This window comes from Ascidia mentula, chromosome 7 (assembly GCF_947561715.1).
Source record: "Ascidia mentula chromosome 7, kaAscMent1.1, whole genome shotgun sequence".
Lineage (NCBI taxonomy): Eukaryota > Metazoa > Chordata > Ascidiacea > Phlebobranchia > Ascidiidae > Ascidia > Ascidia mentula.
Genome location: NC_138572.1, coordinates 6,186,410 through 6,204,106, shown reverse-complemented (window position 1 = coordinate 6,204,106; position 17,697 = coordinate 6,186,410). Strand labels below are relative to the sequence as shown.

Here is a 17,697-nt window from a genome sequence, read left to right as displayed (position 1 = left end):
AGTAGGTTAGTTTGGTTCCTTTTGGTTAAATCCTGTTCAGTAGGCGCTACCTATAGTGAACACAAAAAAGCTTTCGTTAACAACCTCTGGTGATCGGAGCAATTCCTAAGGTTTCCTTATCATAAAACTGCACGCACTCACTTCATAATAGGTTTCCATTGATTGACAGAAACCTTCCAAGGACGCACAGCATCCGGGAGCATTGTCCAATACTGCAAGCGTGTCCGACACGTAAGCGTCCAACGCTAATCCCGCTTTCCTCCAGTATTCGTTGTTACTATAAGGTGCGCGTAGATCCAACAGCAGTCTTCTTTCCTGGCGCAGAATTGTCACCGGGGATGCTGTGAACGACGAATCGGTGGAAGATTGTGAAGTTTGAGACGCTTGCCGTTTTAAGCGAACGTCACCGGAAACTGTGCTTCGCCGTAAGTCGCCTTGGTCACTCTCAGTGGCTGTTTGTGTGTCGTCATCCGCCGACTGAGCCGAAAAGGAACGTTTTTGGCGGGGAGTAGAACCGTCGCTTTGTCCAGAGTCAGCCCTTAGCCTTTGAGCTAAGCACCGAACACACTGCTTGACTGATGCCAGTGGACCCGCACCACAAGCCTCGCGCAAGTACGACAAAGACCAGCGCTGCGACTCCCGCAGTGACGTAGCATGACGCAATGGCGCGTCGGCTTTACGAAACAGATCGTCCAAAACTGGCAAAGAGCATTCGCGTATCGCAAGATAATCGATATCCTTCCGCGACCGGGTTTTCTTCAATCGTTTGCTCGAACTTCCGCGCTTCTTCAGCGTTCCGCCAGACGTGTTCGACTGGGAAACGGCGGCAGCGACGCCACCAGACCCAACTGCTACCGCCTCCGAATCTACGATCGAAACGTGAATGAACAGAGTGGCATCTTCAAGCGGTTCATCGAATATGGAACGGAGGCGAAGGTGGCGGTAACCGGGTCTCATGCATTCGAACGGAATTGTGTACTGACCTGTGTGCGAAAGGTTGTTTCTTATAGTACAGGAAAGACTCAAATGTAGGCACAATGAAACAATATGTTAGTTACAATTGAAAAATTATAAACACAAGACACATTTTTAGTAAAACCATTGCTTTTTTGCAGTTTAGATCTGCCACTAACTTCGCTGTGTTGGGAAAACCACTTTATTGTTTTGAGCCCCAGAAAATATCAATCTATTGCAATAATTCGTTTAAACACTCAAGTAACACAGCTACTTTAAAATACTTTGTTTGTTTTCTCCCTATATCTGCTGTTTACAGTAAGTACAATAGCAACAAACCGATGAATTCGTCGCCGATAAACTCGTCGTCGAGCACAACAAACCGCACGAGGGCGAGAGAGGGCAGAGTAAGGCGGAATTCGAAGGATTCGTCGAACACCGGTGATTCCCCGCTGTTGTTGGGCGCGGTTCTGGTTCGTTGCTCAGCGCAGTCGGCCGGAACGCCGAAAAGTTCAATCAGAACGTAGGGGTCGATAACATTGCCCTTAGCGCCTGCGAAAACCCACGTAAACGGTCAAACAACGTGTGATGGTTGTTGCTAGGAGTATTAAACACATGCAAAACGTATTGACCAGTGACTACCGCTACATTTCAATGTATAAACACGATCGCAAACCTTACCAAATTATTTTCAATTCACTTTGCGTAGAGTAACGACAACACAACAATTTAATCCTGGTCGGGGTGCGCAAAAACAATAACATAAAAGGGATCGCCCAACTGTGAAGGCCCTATGGCTTGGTAATCTCAACCATCATATATCGATCAAATCTGACTTTGATCCAGTTCGGCTGCTATGCCAGTGAACCTTACAGTTATGGTTCAGGGTTCTTATAAATATTGGTTAATCATTGTGCCTTTAGGTCTGGATGCATTGCAAGACAACACCAGCATCACACGACAAAGTAAGCACAGGGGTTAAGACCTATCTGTAGCGGGAACTCACCGCCTCCTCTGGGCTTGGGGAAGTTTTGGCCACTGATGATGCGAAGGTTCAGTGTTTTGGTTGGAACTCCAGGGATGGTATCGGTATGCTGCGTGCTGTAGTACGCCATCTAGCGGATGTAAAAAAATAGGTTATAATGATGAAATATTACGAAAATAAATAACTTACAGGCTCACGCATCACACTTGGTTTCAGTACGTAACCACAGCTACCGTTCATGGAGAATCTTCCGTCGTTGATGTCCATCATCAAACCTGAAACGCATGATATAATAATAAAATCTTTACTTTCACTCGACGAGAATTTATATTATTAAAATCTCCTGATAGTTTCATGACCTACAGATATCTTCAACAACGTCTTTCATAAACCCTAATATGGTTCTCCCACACAAGGTTTTCAACATATATGTATATGTCGCTTATCCTTGTGGGCATCATTAGTCGCTTATTCAAACAGAATCTACTTAATCTAAAAGATAAGGCACATGAAAATTACCCCTTTGGATTTTACAGGAGATGACAATCTAAGTCATTTTCACATCCGAACATGGTCGTGAGATTATTTTTGACAGTGAAGTATTTAGTCTTGTCAATGACATTTACTAAAGTTTTGTAATACGCCTTTGACGTTGCCGTCAGTAAAGATGTTGCTGCATGGGGTTTTGAGTAATTTAAAACCATTTCACATTGCCCTTCCTCTAAAAAAAATAAAGATTTTGCAACACAGTAGCTATAATATTGGATACCTGAAAAAAACACCACATTTGGTGACCCCGATTATAGAAAAGCGTCACAGGATCTTTACTTATTATTTGTATGTAAGTCATTAAGTCACTTAATTAAAGGCCGTGTAGCAACTTTACCTGGTGTTTGGTAATTGAGAGAGGCAATCTGCACCCCGCAGTTCCAGTAATCTTGTGGGTTGAAGTTACTGGAATCGTACCTCAGTCCGCTCGGAAACACACGCGTTAAGTACCTGAAAAACATGAGAAATTCAATCAAAATTAATGATAAAATCCTCGAATAATTGAGTATTTTTGTCAGATAGAAGATTTTCGTGTCGGAAATTCAGCTATTTTTTTTTTATATTTTAAAATGATTTTATATTTAAAACTTAAAATGATTATTTACAGGTGCTTCCCCACGTTTATTAAAAATCCCACAGTCTGTAATCGTTCACAAAATTCTAGATGGGCCTTGAGGCTTTTTTTGACACAAGGAACCGTTAGAATTATGACAAATTACGAAACAAATAAACACAGTTTTAGCCATTAGTTGGATCACATCCACGTTCACCTGACAGGTCGGAAAAGAGATACGAAAATGAAACAAATATAGAAAAACATATAATATATTGTCTTACTTCTTAGTGTGGACAACAAACTGGTCGGGAGTGGTGTCAACGATGCGGACGGCGAGTTGTTCGTTTAATGAACACGTATGTGAGCAACTGGAGATGATACATAAGGATCATTACCAGCGTTGATAAACGTTATTTTTTGTATTATTTTACCCACAGTTGAAAACGGTTTCAGACATTGTTCGGCCAAAACAATTTTGTTAAATTTTTCCTAGCTGTACAAGAACAGGATTAACTATACAGAATATCAAAATATGTATTCAGAATATCAAAATGCAACTACATCACTTATCAAAATAACTATTCAGAATGTCAAAAATGCAGGCTAACATAACATAAACTTAATGTTTCTGTTGCTGCCAGGCATATTGTAATTTAATAGTCTGTTCCTCTTACAATAAAAACGTAACTTTATTAACCGACGTTTCGCCTGTTACCCAACAAGGCTTCCTCTTAAACTTTTTAAATACTGATATGGAAAACGAAAGTCGTTATGAAAACCACCAGGAAATGAAACAAACACTGGGACGGATCCCAGACACAAGTTCATGATGGTCCCTGTAAGATCTAATTACACAGAGCAACAGTTTCCATAACCACGGAAGTTGAAAGAGAAACCCCCGGGATAAAGCCCAAGAATTGTGCAAACTCTCATAAAGGTCAATTTAGCAGTGGTTCTTATTGCAAACCAAACATGACAAAACGCAACGTTGTGCAATAAGTTGTCCTATTATTGACCTGGTGAAGTGGTTAAACCTTATTTCCCTCGGCAGCTCCTTGTGATTAAACAAGCCAATAAAAATAACTGTGTGTTCTCATGCGTCACACAACTCGTTACAGCAGTGGAACGCTGATGGTGGATAAATGTTGGAACTTTGCATGTAGTTTTGCAAAAGAAAATCGATCAAGAACAATGTCAATGCTCTCACCCGTATGTGCGCTGATGCGCGTCGAAATTGTCGAGAAAAGTTACGCAGGAACAAATTGAAACCAGGTCGGACAGTTGTCGAACGAGGGGAAGTCCCTTAGAGCTGGGGCGGCGTTCCGTAACTGGAATGGAAGGAGCACCGTTGGTGGGTGATATTGGAGGCGTTGGCATCTGCAAAGCGAGTAGTTTTAGCATTAAACATTCCACGAAACAATAAACAAACAAATTCAATACTACATAATTCTAATGACTTGACATTAATTAAATTTTTTCCGCGATGTTTACAGGTCCAGGTACAGTAGGCCTATCTCATGAATGTGCATTGGTAGAGTAATGTGCTCAATTCTTCTACTTCTAATAAACAAATAGCAGGTGGCATTCCTACGCGAATACAGCCTTGTGGGATTGTGTTTAAATTATGCAAACACCCATGACAAAATTATATTGGCAAAATCACACTTGGAGCTTTTCTCTTTTGAACCCGTATTACAACAAAATGAAACAGAAACCTTACAACAGAACAGCGCAACATGTCTTACAGTACCTAAACATTTTATATGTGACTCTGAACAATTTTTAATATAAATGACAGATAGGAACTCTTTTACATAAAACATCTCATCAATATATTAGTAACGGATGTACGGATATGCAGTGTCCATAATAACAGCTGTGGAATCCAATTGTTAGTCTCTGGTGTGTAGTGCATCCGGTCATTATCGCCACAAGCCAATATAAACGGCCCATTGGACGCTGTGCTGTTGCAATTCACTAGGGACAAGGGTTTTTTATAATCCCTTGTGACCAGTGAGGTATTTGCATTGGCTGTGCTCTATACAACATACAGCCTTTGGCTCACAACCCCTTGCGGCAATGCAACGAGAACGCGAATTAAGACGCGGTATATGTCTGTGCGTCACAATGTCTCAAGATTTAATCCGAATAACCACCACTGTTCATTGATGAGTCATAAAAACAATTAAAGAAACAACTGTGTGGTCCAGTTCAAAGTCACCTTCTCCTCGACCTCCTGACCTTCGTCGTCCTCTAAGACGTAACCGACCTCTTTGTCGCACTCTGGTGGCAGTTTTCGGCTGCGGATGAGGAATCGATTCTTGAGGGCCTCGGGGGATGGCAGACATTTTGCCTCGTTCGATAAAGTCTGAAAATAGAATTATTTTGGCATACATGCAAAAGCGCCAGGTATGTTCTGAGCAAAAACAGCACAAGAATTTTGTTTTGCTTCCATCAAAATTTTGGCAAAAGAAAAAGTACCTGATCGGACTTTGCGTCAACGCATATCTACATCGTAAATAATTTATAATCCTAAAAATTGTCACGTTAACACAATGGCAAAAGAAGAAACCTAGCCTTCTTCGTATGAATATCCTAACCTCAGTGTAAATCTGGTCTCCCAGTATGGTTGTAAGATCTTCGGCCAATATCACTTGCTGCTTTTCGCTGCAGTGATTTTCCACACACAGGATTACTGGGTAAGGGGAGTTCCTAAAGGCGCTGTCCTTGATCGCTTCTATCACTTGTCGGAATGGGATTCTGTCGGAAGATATGAGATGTCAATATTTTGGACAGGAAAGTCATACAAAAGCAAATGAGCCTATAATGGAAATGAGGACGGTGAAAATGCAATGGTCTGTTCCTGCATGGTTAGAATAAAAGCATTAACTCTAGTGTACGCAGTATAAGTGCCTTAGAATAGTCGACAGTAAGCTAAAATCGCGGGTGAACTTTTGCCTCATCGCAACCAAACCAAACTCCATTCAACAGCATCCAAATGTGGAATCACGTGACGGAGAATGGTGCAAGTAGAAGTTTTGAATATAATAAACGCGTGGGCGTTGCCAACTGCACCATTTAGGAAAACAACAACGCAGAGAACGAATGAGCTGACCGGTCTGCACAGAATGTATACCAGCATATACTCACTTATTTGTGGGTGTGTGACCGTGCGTTACAACGGGTTGCTCGTTTGGTCCGTCCCAACAATCGAGCTCTACGCAGCGGCAACATCTGCGAAACACAATTGCAATTTGGACAGACTGGTTTTGAGACATAATACACGAGATTAAGTGCAGACAAATCGGTTCCAAAAACAAAACATGATACACTTTTGCGTCTTACGATAACCCCTATATTTTATCACCAGTTAACCAGTAATTGCCCCACATAAACATTTAACCTTACAAGAAAGAAATTGTTACTGCAGATGCCAGACATAATGAGAAATAAACACAGAGTTACTGCGTCTCGTTGCCAGAGTAGCTCTGTGTGTATTATCAAAGCATTAATCAAGTACCGGAGGAGAGCCCTGACGTAGGCACCGGCGCTGCTGGGGCCACTTATCTGGTCTTCCATAAGGTAAGTGTTGTGCGAAGAGGCGATGAAATAGTGGGAGAGAGGTTGATCCATGTCCTGACAAACCTGAAACCCACACAAGTTTGAAACCAACAGCTCTTTACTGGTTGTACGGTTTCCATGTAAACGGTAGCAAGAGGATTGTGTTTTACATTTTGCAACAAGAGGAACAAAAAACGGAATGCCCACATTCGCACAAAATTAGTAAAAAAACGCAATCATGCACATTGTGCCTGCTATCAATACAGTATTTTTAAATGACAAAACACTGGTAAACTATAACTGACTACATAAATATCAACAAAGCTTGTTTATGTCAAGCAGTGCTTCAAACTCAACGACTCTATGCGCGGTAATATTTGTATATCTTTGCATGTAAGATTATTTTCTAAATAGAAATTTGTAATTAATGTGAGTCAGCGATCATGGGTTGTATTCAAATTCATCTGCTATACAAAACAAGATTACCATATCCCTGTAGAATTATCCAAAAACACGAACTTCTGTTATTGCAAATGATCAATGCAAAATGTATTTTATTCTTGTCACAAACATTACCTGAAGATGAACCGGGTCTAGAAGTCCGCACTCATCCGACATGAGGTACTTGGTGAAACCGTCGATACCCAAAGCTGGTAAGTTCCTTAGAGATTCGGTCGGCTCATATGATTTAATCAGTTCAATGCAGGATTCGTGTGTAGCGCCCGATATTCCTATACAACAATAATAATATTTATTCTTAGAATCCTCTACGCTGACTATTTACTGTGCTACTTTTGCTGGCAGACATACCATAATTTAAACAGTACTGATATTTTGGCATAAATAAACGTACTTTATTCTTCCGACGTTTCGTCTGCCATACAGCAAGACTTCATCAGGGTTTATTTGAGCAGTCCTTTTTAAAATTGACTGTTTACTGATGTTGACATTTCTTGTCAAACATCAATTAAACTTGTATAAGCAATAGACGCAATAATGATTTTTACAGAGAGCTGCAGACAGGGTCACTGTCTGTCGTGTAGCTGCACTGATGAGATGTGTTACTTTGAAACAGTGGCCCTTATCCACCATATCGATTTGTGTAAACGAAACGCGTGGAATTGATGAAAAACTTAGACAAAATAAACCTCAAGCATTCATTTCACAGATGATGAAAATACAGAACAATGTATAAATGGGTCTGCTGCAGAAATAGGTCAGTGAGATCACGATTTGTTTACTTAAAGAAAGTGACGTATCATACAAACGGATACATTAAGTAGTGACGTAATATACCCACAACTGTGCCCTAAATTTAGCAATGTCCTCAATTTGTATGTGTCCTTCATAGTCACAAAATGACATAAACATTATGCGTAAATTTGATGCTAGTGCAAGGTTTACTTCGACACAAACAGCGAAAAAGTTACACCACAATTTACAAGGTTAGAATGGAAAAGGTACTGGTAGCGAGGGTGCTGCTCTCTCAATGAAAAAGAGCTGTGTTTTTCCGCCAACGTACATCTACGTCAACACAACACAGTCTTTCCATTGATATCCGAAACCAGATGTAGGTTGTGGGAAAGTTTTGACTCGTTCACTCAAAACCGCTCATTGCCTCCAGGCGACAATATGCAACGCACCTACATCCATCCTTGTTATGAAACGTAGCGTGTATTTCCAATACATTTTCCAGCAAGTACCAACTAACGTGAGATATAACACTGGTTGGAGTTGGTTGCGCAGAGGTTTACAACTTTTGCAACTTAAAACTAACATTAACAACAACGCCTATGTAACTGAGCGAATGGCGCGGTCTGCGGTACAGTTTTGTTTGGCGAGTATTGCAATCAACTATTTTCGTCTCTTTCTCCAGCTCCAGTCATGGGATATTGCATCTCTTGGATGAGATTGGCGCAAGGTCGCACGGAATTGACATATAGCGTCACATGTTACAGTTTTCCCAGCAAAATGCTGTATATATCACGCCACAATCCTTGGACCAAACGATAAAATCGGCGATATTATTGACACTGCTTTACGCCGTTGCATGAAAAAAAGAATTTAAATAACTTTCATTTGTATAAAATCTTTTAATCATATTTTTTAAGTGAGTTAATGCAGATAGTGACTTGTTAAAACAATGACAAACAATTCAAACATAATTTAAACGCTTCTACATACAACATATGTTGACATATGAAATTGGAACAAACATACAGGTGTGTCGATCGGAACCCACTGTTACTCATGAAAAACATTTGTACATTTCAAAAGCCACATCATTACTTTGAAGGCGAACTTGAAGGGCTGAAAAGTACTGCGTGCTGGAAGAGCATTTCTCCAAAACAACGATCAATAATTCACCATTATGTGGCTCAATTCTGAAGCCGACACACTTCACATAGAGATCTGGGACTTAATTGAAAAAGGCGCCCTATTGCCCTAACTCGACTGTGCTTGAACCATTTAAACATGACTGTCTGGACCGCTGTGACTCAATGTTGCAGCGCAACAGTGACAATTTAAAGCATACCAGAATACCTGCAGAACAGAACATTTGTGCGGTTTTATGAAACCTAATGGGAAAAAGACACTTCGATGGTGTAGTTTTACAGTGGGACTTGCAGAGTTGTCAATGGCATGTTTTCAGAAGCCCAAACAATGATATCAAACCCAAAACACACATGATGTCTCATCAGCCATGCTTGACACCAAATATAGTTTATGTAAAGTTACCAAAATATAAGCATCTTTGCGGCAATGTAACTTTTGATTTTACAGCTTTATTATAACGGACTGGAACAACATAAGTTATTCATTTCTATTATCTTATTTTTGACGTTTGTTTATGGGCAAAGTTTTACTGGAGTTCCAAGTGTTTGGATACCCTCAGCAAGGTGCGATGACTAATTGATGTTTTACCTTGTTCAGCTTCTAGAAACACCAGCAGATCATCGACAGACAACCGATCATCCCGACTCGCAAACCGCGCAAGCAGGAAGTAGATCTCCGGTCGCGTGGCAACGTCCTTTAAACAATCAATAAATTCAGAAAGTCAGCTTCGAACTGACTTAGAAAATATGTGTGTGGGGTGAGTCATCAATATTGCTTAAAAAACAACAACTGCGCTATTTTTCAAACAACTACTATTTTTTACAAAAATTTAACCCCAGGTTTAGCCTCAAGGGATTATCTTGTGTCAAAAAACACCATCCATTCATTTAACACAAGCTATAACTTGCACGATACGCTCGTTTGACCATAAGGCGACGATGACAGACACGCCCTATGGGATTGCCTACCAAGGCTAAAAGATTGTCTGACTACATTATGTGTCTTTAAAACCTAGGCAGAATCCTAGGAGCGTCACAATGCCTGAATTGCTCACACGTCAACACTGTAGGTAAAGTGCGCCATTATTTAACGGTTTTTCGTTCACTAAACCCCGTTTAATCCAAAGCACTCAAATGCTCGGTTGACTGAACGTTTGGAATATATCAGGTAGATAAAGATCCTGGCAAAAATGGCAAGGAATCCACAATAGATTTATAATTTTAATGTCAAGGCCATTGTGTTGGGATTTGTGGAAATTTTTTGTACATGAACTATTGTTGATTCTTCGAGAATATTGTTTCATGCAATGGCATAATTGGAAGGATCGCGAAGACTGTAAACCTAATTCTCGGAGAATTTTGTTAATTCTCGATTAGTTTCCTATCTAAGAAACTGTCCTATTCGTTGCAACATTTTTTTAATACAATCAGTTAACCGAACCCTCTCCTTTACATTGAAGACTGCTAGTATAGTGCAGAACCCTCCAGCTACAAATATGGAAGATGGGTGGAAGTCAGAGACAATCCTGAATGCCAAATCACGAGTAATAAACGGAAATATCAAAACACAACTGACCTTGAAAAACTCGACAAATTCATCCTTGCTGAGTCGCGCGCTGTCAGTGTTCCCGCGCAGCTGGACGTGTTCCTGGAGTTTCTGCTTGATTCGCAGTTCCCGAATACCGTCACTGAGGCTCTGTATGACGTAATAATTAGCGACTGGCGTATTTTAATAAAAGCAAAACCACTATCTTGGAAAAAAATGCTCAAAGCTTGCAGTGGAATTGAAGTAACTTCTGTATCAACGCCATACAAATAAGAAATTCAGCATAGCATATTGTTAACAGATAGAATTCTCAAAATATGGATAGGAATATCCCAACATTCTCATGGGCGACAAGACAGGAGTGTGTCGGCTGTTGTTAAACGTAACGCTTACTTTCAAGAGCTTAAGGGATTCCTCCTCGTCAAGAAAACCATCCGAGTTGATATCGGCTCTGTCAAATACTCCACTTAACCACGTGTCTCTGGCGTCCCCGCGCATCTTAAGACCTTCCATATCCTGGCCAGACATTAGACAGCGTAAACCTGCACACGAAAATGGTTATTACCTTAGAAAAAGTACAAATATTCCTGGACAAATATTACTTTTGAAAAGTATTGGCCAATCATACCACGCAAATTGCACACGTGGTAATGTTTTGCCCATTTTCACGTCTTGGAAGTATAGATTGTGACTGCCGCAGTATGTTCAGCCATATGATTGGTCTTTTAATGGCTCAGTTTGGTATCAATCGAATTAACAGTGACACTAAGTCACCACTTTGTCCATTCAGGCCATAGGTTGTCGAAACTTACATAAATTATAACCGAAAGCTAGGCAGTGTGCTGGCATTTTCTACAGCTCCAAAAACGTACGCACATTATTAAATAAATTATAAGGATTAGGAATTTTGCCATCGGGAAAGGAGCCACCGATCGATGTTTCCAAACTTACGTGTTTCGATATCGACCCAGGAAACATGTCGCACCTCACGATATATTAAACTTCGTTGCGATATGGTTGTAATCGCCAAGCAAGGTCCCTCGCAGTGAACCTGCCAATTATGCGACTGCACGAAACACTGCTGCCTTACCTATTTCTGTTAATCAATGTATAAGATTCCTACAGTTTATATGCACGCAGAGGGCTCAAAATTATCTATAAAACGGACAACAAAACTTCTACAGCCGGCAGTTCGTCATTTTCGCACCTGTAACCCAGACGTTTGCGTCGTCGGCCGAATTCGCGATTAAATCCAATGTCTTGCCGTCACCATAGACAATAGAAAAAGAACATTCTTCGGGAAAGTGGGTTGAAATGTCGGATGTAAGGAATAGTTCAGTTGTTTTTCCAGGACGAACTTCGCGGATGGAGCTGATGTCGATCCGGGCCTTACCGGAGTCTTTCTTTGACGGTTCCCACCTCAGGCAACTGCAATATCGATATTTACGTAAATATGTGACGGAAAAGCAGACGATTTTAGTGGATATTTTGATACAATTGCGATGTACATTGATAACACCTTGCGAGACCAAAAACTGCTATTGGTTTTGTGAATATACCACGGAAAATCAGATATTTTAAGTGATTTACTAATACAATGTACATTGCTTTGACCTTGCGAGACCAAAAACAGGATCAACCTTAACTTAACGTTATCTTATCGTAATTATAAGGTACTGTAACTTACCCATGGCCATAAATAATTCAAAAGCGCCCTAAATTGCCCTCAACACAAAGGTTCCAATTAGTGTCGCCTGATTGTTTTAAATGAGGATTTTTGCTCCATTGCTAGGAGTCTCCTACGGCAGGGGTTGTTAACCTATGGCGCATTGCACTGTTTAGTATGCTTCGTCTACTGCAAATCATAGGAATGAACAGGCGTATATATAAGTTGTGGTGCATCTGAATTGAATGTGAAACATATTGGTGTTCGGGAAGCAAAAGGTTGGCCACCCCTTATGTTACACAGCAGAACAACAAGGAAGTCTGCGACGAGATTTGACGAGTAGATTGCTGTAAAAATACGTTTAAATAATGCATGGCTCAAAACCGCGCCGGCAAAACAGGGGAAAACGAATCAAACCGCAAATAGGAAGCGACAAGCGCAAGTTCGGTCATACGGCATCGGTCTGATGCAGCCGCAAACAGTGGTACCGCATGGGGGAGATTGACACCCATTAGGTGGAAGTCTAATTTAAACATGTTAGGTTGCTACAAAACAGTGCCTCTTGTTTTTCTATGAAAAAAACGCTTTGAGACGTGTATTTGGTAAAATGCTGTTGGAACTCAAGCTAATTGGATTACAGTCATACATTAAAGGTCGATTTAATTAATAGTAGTGTAAGAATTTTCGAGATTTTGAAAATTCATTCAAGAGCAATATATTTGCTAACCAACATTATGCAGAGGTTTCGAACTCCAGTGTCAATCATTTTAAAACCTATTCCCGGCAAAAACGCCATCTTTTTAAAGTTAATCCTACATTCCATTACGAATTATATTGCCAAAAATCGCACCAAAAACATAGGGACAAAATTTCACATAAAAACAAGGCCTTACTTGACCACTTCGTCGAGCCAGTATAGGCGGTTGTATACCCTGGCGTTTGATCTCATCTTAACGAATTGGTGCCCGGTCTGCATCAGAGTAATGCAATCGGTCGAGTTTTTTACCGACGCTTCACTTGGCAGTCGACTGAATGAAACAGTTTTCTTTCGCAGTGTTGGTTTCGTTCCCGGCTCCTATGAAATCAAACGCACGTGATTAGTGATGAGTTGCGTTATTGAAGCTCAAACGATTTGTGTTGTAGCAAGAATACAACAGCCAGAAGAGTATGAAACCTCATTAAGGCCTTACAAGCATAAAATATTCGTTTTGGTGTTAAACTCTTAAGGATCTGCACGGTAGTACAAGGGATGAGTGATGACCCCAACATAAGAAGCAGTATCTTTACCGACGATGCAGAACGGTATTTTTTTAACGTACAGAAGAAAGTCTGCCTTTTGTCATAACCGTGAAAAGATGTTGCAACTATCAGAACAGAGTTGATATATACAGAGAAACGGTCAAGGGAAAAGCCATTGGACAGTCAGAGCAAAACCTTTACCTGAAAACAAGAAATAACAACGCTCTCTTCCTGAGGTTTCTGCCCTATCGACGACCTTACGTCACAGTGCAAAGCAATTGTGACTTGAAACTGTTCGTGACCCCACGGTGCTGTCACGCCAATTGCCAAAAGGGGGGTCATTGAAGGAAGAGTAAAGTGCGGTGTTTTAAAATCTGATTGGAAAACATCCTCATATTGGGCAACTGGTTATGACCGGAGGTCGTATTGGTTGGAAATATTCATGTTTTTTCCAGCTATACCAAGTCAAATGATTGGGCCATTGCCTTAAAGCGTTTAAAAACGCTCAGAAAATTTACAGGACAACGTTGACCGTAATCACATAAAAAACGTCTGGGCAAGGCTCATTAATCTTCCAATAACATCGGCCACCATTTGCAAAAACACGACACACGTCCGTGCCTTTGTGTTGAACCGCATTCCTGCCCTATACCTACGGTTCAAAAACAAGTAAGAGCGCAGTCCCAGCAATCAATCATAAGCCAAATGCACAGCACTATCGACCGCGTTTTCAGTACGGCCGGGTGCAAAAACTGAAACCGACTCTTTCAAGCGGAAGAATGAGTACCAGACGATCTTTCGAAGCTTGCAATGGCATCACAAACAAAAAGAGCATTGATTTATCACCATCTGGTCGCCAGAAATAACGCAATTAAAGTGGCATATCTGATTTCCAGTCCACGCCGGTCAGCAAATTTGATACCTTACAATCCGGTAGTCAATTCGTTTTGTTTTTGAATAAAATGTTATCCATGTATGTGGTGCATGTAACGCCCTTTGCATGAACCGGAAAAAAAGAATAAAAAAATCAACACCAAAAAAGCTAGATTAGTCTGCAGTCCAAAACGTAAAATCCAATTCCAGAACAAAGATCTACTTTCTATACAACGAACAGACAACGGTGCTTTGGGCATTCAGCACTTTGAAATTGCCTAGAATACTCGAGAATGGCAAGCAGTTGGCTGCACAAAGGTGTCATTAAAAAGCATTGATGTTCTGCATAAAAAAGATTTACCCAACTACTATACTTACGTGCATACAACAAGAATATGCACGGCAAAAATTTGAATTGACCCAAGGCTAAACATATTTGCAATTAAAAAGAGCGTCATAATGAAATGGCCCAAGCGTAATCGTTTCTCTGTATAGTGACGTCCAAACATAGTCATAAACTACGTGAGCAAAGAACCTGTGGCTAAAGAATTTACGCATGTTTTATGAGGTGACAAGTAAATAGAACTGTTGTGTCGTTAACATACGTTACTTGGTACTTGTTTTATACTAATATTGTAAGCAATAAATTGAAGTTTTGCATTAGGTATTCACCGAGCTACAAGCATTATATGGTCATTATGTGTCAATGACCTTACATGATAGATTTTTACGTTTATTTTAACCAAACGATTATTTAGTGATAAAACGTTTTTTTGTTGCGACATAAAGGTTTTCCATGACGTCACCTTTTCTCTTGCATTCCAGTTTTGTTGGGGATGCGACCTGCGTTTCAGGATGGGAGTTAATGCAGGATTTAGGACACAAGAATCCAGGTCCACGGTACCGAAAACGGATGGCGTAACTCCAACACGCGCAAGCGCTCTTGCAAGAGAATCCCAACCCTGCAAGCTGTTGTTACTCGGACTTCGGTTTAAACCAGAGCGTCGCAGCCGGGATAAAAGAGTTCTTTTCCCGCCCCCACTGACAGGATCTCCCGATGTGAGTTCCTCATCAAGGGAACTGCCAGAAGGCTTTTTAACATAAGGCGACGGAGGCCTGTCTGCAAGACTTGGCGCTTTCTTCTCTATGGGGCTTCCAAACAGCTCAGCAGGCCTGGTGCTGTCCGCAATACGATCGTAAACCTCCTGAGCGTTGGACGGTTCAACTTTGGAATGCTGCAAACGCGGTCTCGGGTCCTCCGGTGGCTTTTTTGTTTCGCTTTGCGCCCCGACCGTTGATTGGAGCGACGAGGAATCACTTCCCGAAGTTGACTCAGAATCAACATCCGGACCAGTGGGTTCATCAAAGTCAAACTTTTCCGATGCGGTAGTAGCCGCTGGGGTCTGTTGTCGTCTGACTGGCCCAGTTCGTTCAAAACTACACCTCCGAGTTTGCAACAACATCTCATAGCCTTCATCGTGGACCAAGGCTGCAGCTACATCCGGAATCTCAAGGATTTGCCCGATTCGTGACGACCTTCTCACCACTGGTGAATTCATGGCTCCAGCACCAAGCGTACTGACCACCTGTTTTCTGAGTGTAACAAAAGGTGGGGTTTCGTTCGTGGTCTTTTCGTTTTTCCCAACGTCATCGATCGTCTGGTTTTCAGGCTTCGCACAAGCGATGTCCAAGTTCGGTGGTTTGTTTTTACGTTGAAGAGATAGACTAACTTCAAAGTCTTCCTTCTGGGAATCGTCTTTATCTGGGGATTCTTTGTGTTTACAAGAAGGCATTTTATCTAGCTCCATAGCAGAGTAATCAATCCAATGATTGCTCAGAGCAGACTTTTCACTTTAAAACTCATCCTAAATCCATGAAGGTTTACGTTCGAGACATCAATGTTATTAGTAAACCGTAGGTCACAGGTCAAGTCGTAGGAAAGCACTTAAAGGTTTTGTGACGTTTAGAAACCTGCAGTTTACTTTGAAGGCAAATAAAAATTAACATTTGACAGTAAAGTAAAAAAAAGTCGAACGGGTCGTGAATTATATGACCGCTTGTGAAAACTAGAACCCTTACAAAAACAATCCCTTACTATACAGAATAAAATTAAACTTAACTTTATGTTCTTGCTGCCTGCACATCTCACTTACAGCCGAGTACAACCGAGTATAAGATAAATAGCGCCCACCCTGCCCCTGAACCGTTAATTAATTTAGGCACAAACTGCCAAACCCTGTCACCTGCACGATCAAAAATCACTTAATCGCAAACCTAGCAAGAGAGCACTGGTCTACAAGCCAACAGCCGACAAATTCCGGTGAGTTATTAAAAACACAGCGAGTTGGACCCTGCCGTGACTCAGTACATAATTAGCGCTATACCGTTGCCTTAAATAATAGATGAAGTGGGAGGTAAGGGAAGAATCAATAAAGAAGAAGGTTCTGGAAAAAGGGGATGAACTTGGGTTAACCGTGAACACGCTGACCCCTTTGCGGAGAGTGCGATTATACCGGTCACAAAAGGATACAGAGTGGTCAGTGGAATGTTATCTAACGAAGGTTCACACCCGATACCTGGTTACACCACATTGGCCCAAATTTATGAATGAAAAAAAACGGGGAAAACGTCATTCGTTAATGTAACATTCTCCGTTCAAATTACGCCTCCCGCAAACTTTCTATTACGCAGCAAAAAACTAAGACCCGTGTTATTGACCTCCACCCAAGTGTAACTAAACAACTGTGTGCGTAAATGAACCGAATCACCGCTAACATAAGAAACTTTGGCAATATTAATTGAACTGTATAGTTCCAGTTTAAAGTTTTGTTTTCTGTTTTGACAGCGACCCGCAATTACATGTTATGTCGCCGGTGAACTTTACGGTATCGCATAATTGCACATTTTCTTTTGTGGCATTTTGCAGCGAAAGATGGTAAACTATATAAAAAAGCGAATTTTCTTTGAATGGTTTAGAAGTTTTTATAAGGTCCACGGGCCTGTCGGGTCTGTGATAATAATGAAAAGAAAATGCAAGTGATAGTTTAAACCTTTAATATGAGCACATCCCTTTATTGTGACAAACATCCATGACATTTGCATCTTTATCGGTGTTGACAATACTATCATTGTATTTGTACAGAATGGTTGGCGGTTTCCTGAAGATGGCCGATATACCAATATTCAAAAGCTTTACTCAGATGCGGTTGCTTTCCATGCAATAAACATGCGCCCTATGAACGCAACTGCAAATAAAGCGTCGTGAAGAAAGGTCGCCATAAACAAAGAAGGTTCAATATTAATCTCGGTCCGTCGCCATTGATGCGAACTCCAGTTTGCGGAAAGCGACTGCACATGCAATTATTCATTAGTCTCATGGGATTCTCCCTGTTGAAATGCGATCTTCTTGTGAAACGGATTTGCAATAAGCTG

The 17,697-nt window shown here is 41.0% G+C and overlaps 1 protein-coding gene across 2 annotated transcripts in view; it reads right to left on the bottom strand.

Annotated features, from left to right (window-relative positions):
• The window catches only part of LOC145909168 (inactive phospholipase C-like protein 1), a 34,087-nt gene that overhangs the window by 1,911 nt on the left and 14,479 nt on the right, over positions 1–17,697 (bottom strand). Inside the window, exons 1-18 of one of the 2 annotated variants that reach the window (XM_082996491.1) lie at positions 15,072–16,241; positions 13,047–13,228; positions 11,695–11,915; positions 10,881–11,029; positions 10,518–10,637; positions 9,531–9,636; positions 7,182–7,336; positions 6,565–6,689; positions 6,195–6,278; positions 5,645–5,804; positions 5,266–5,412; positions 4,252–4,421; positions 3,326–3,412; positions 2,826–2,938; positions 2,129–2,214; positions 1,961–2,069; positions 1,294–1,506; positions 142–983 (exon numbers count right to left, since the gene is read on the bottom strand). In XM_082996491.1, coding sequence (XP_082852617.1) covers positions 142–983; positions 1,294–1,506; positions 1,961–2,069; positions 2,129–2,214; positions 2,826–2,938; positions 3,326–3,412; positions 4,252–4,421; positions 5,266–5,412; positions 5,645–5,804; positions 6,195–6,278; positions 6,565–6,689; positions 7,182–7,336; positions 9,531–9,636; positions 10,518–10,637; positions 10,881–11,029; positions 11,695–11,915; positions 13,047–13,228; positions 15,072–16,073 — 4,071 coding nt within the window. In that variant the 5' untranslated portion in view covers positions 16,074–16,241. Of the gene's footprint in view, positions 1–141; positions 984–1,293; positions 1,507–1,960; positions 2,070–2,128; positions 2,215–2,825; positions 2,939–3,325; positions 3,413–4,251; positions 4,422–5,265; positions 5,413–5,644; positions 5,805–6,194; positions 6,279–6,564; positions 6,690–7,181; positions 7,337–9,530; positions 9,637–10,517; positions 10,638–10,880; positions 11,030–11,694; positions 11,916–13,046; positions 13,229–15,071; positions 16,242–17,697 lie in introns of those variants that run through there. The other variant, XM_082996493.1, reaches the window with a different exon arrangement.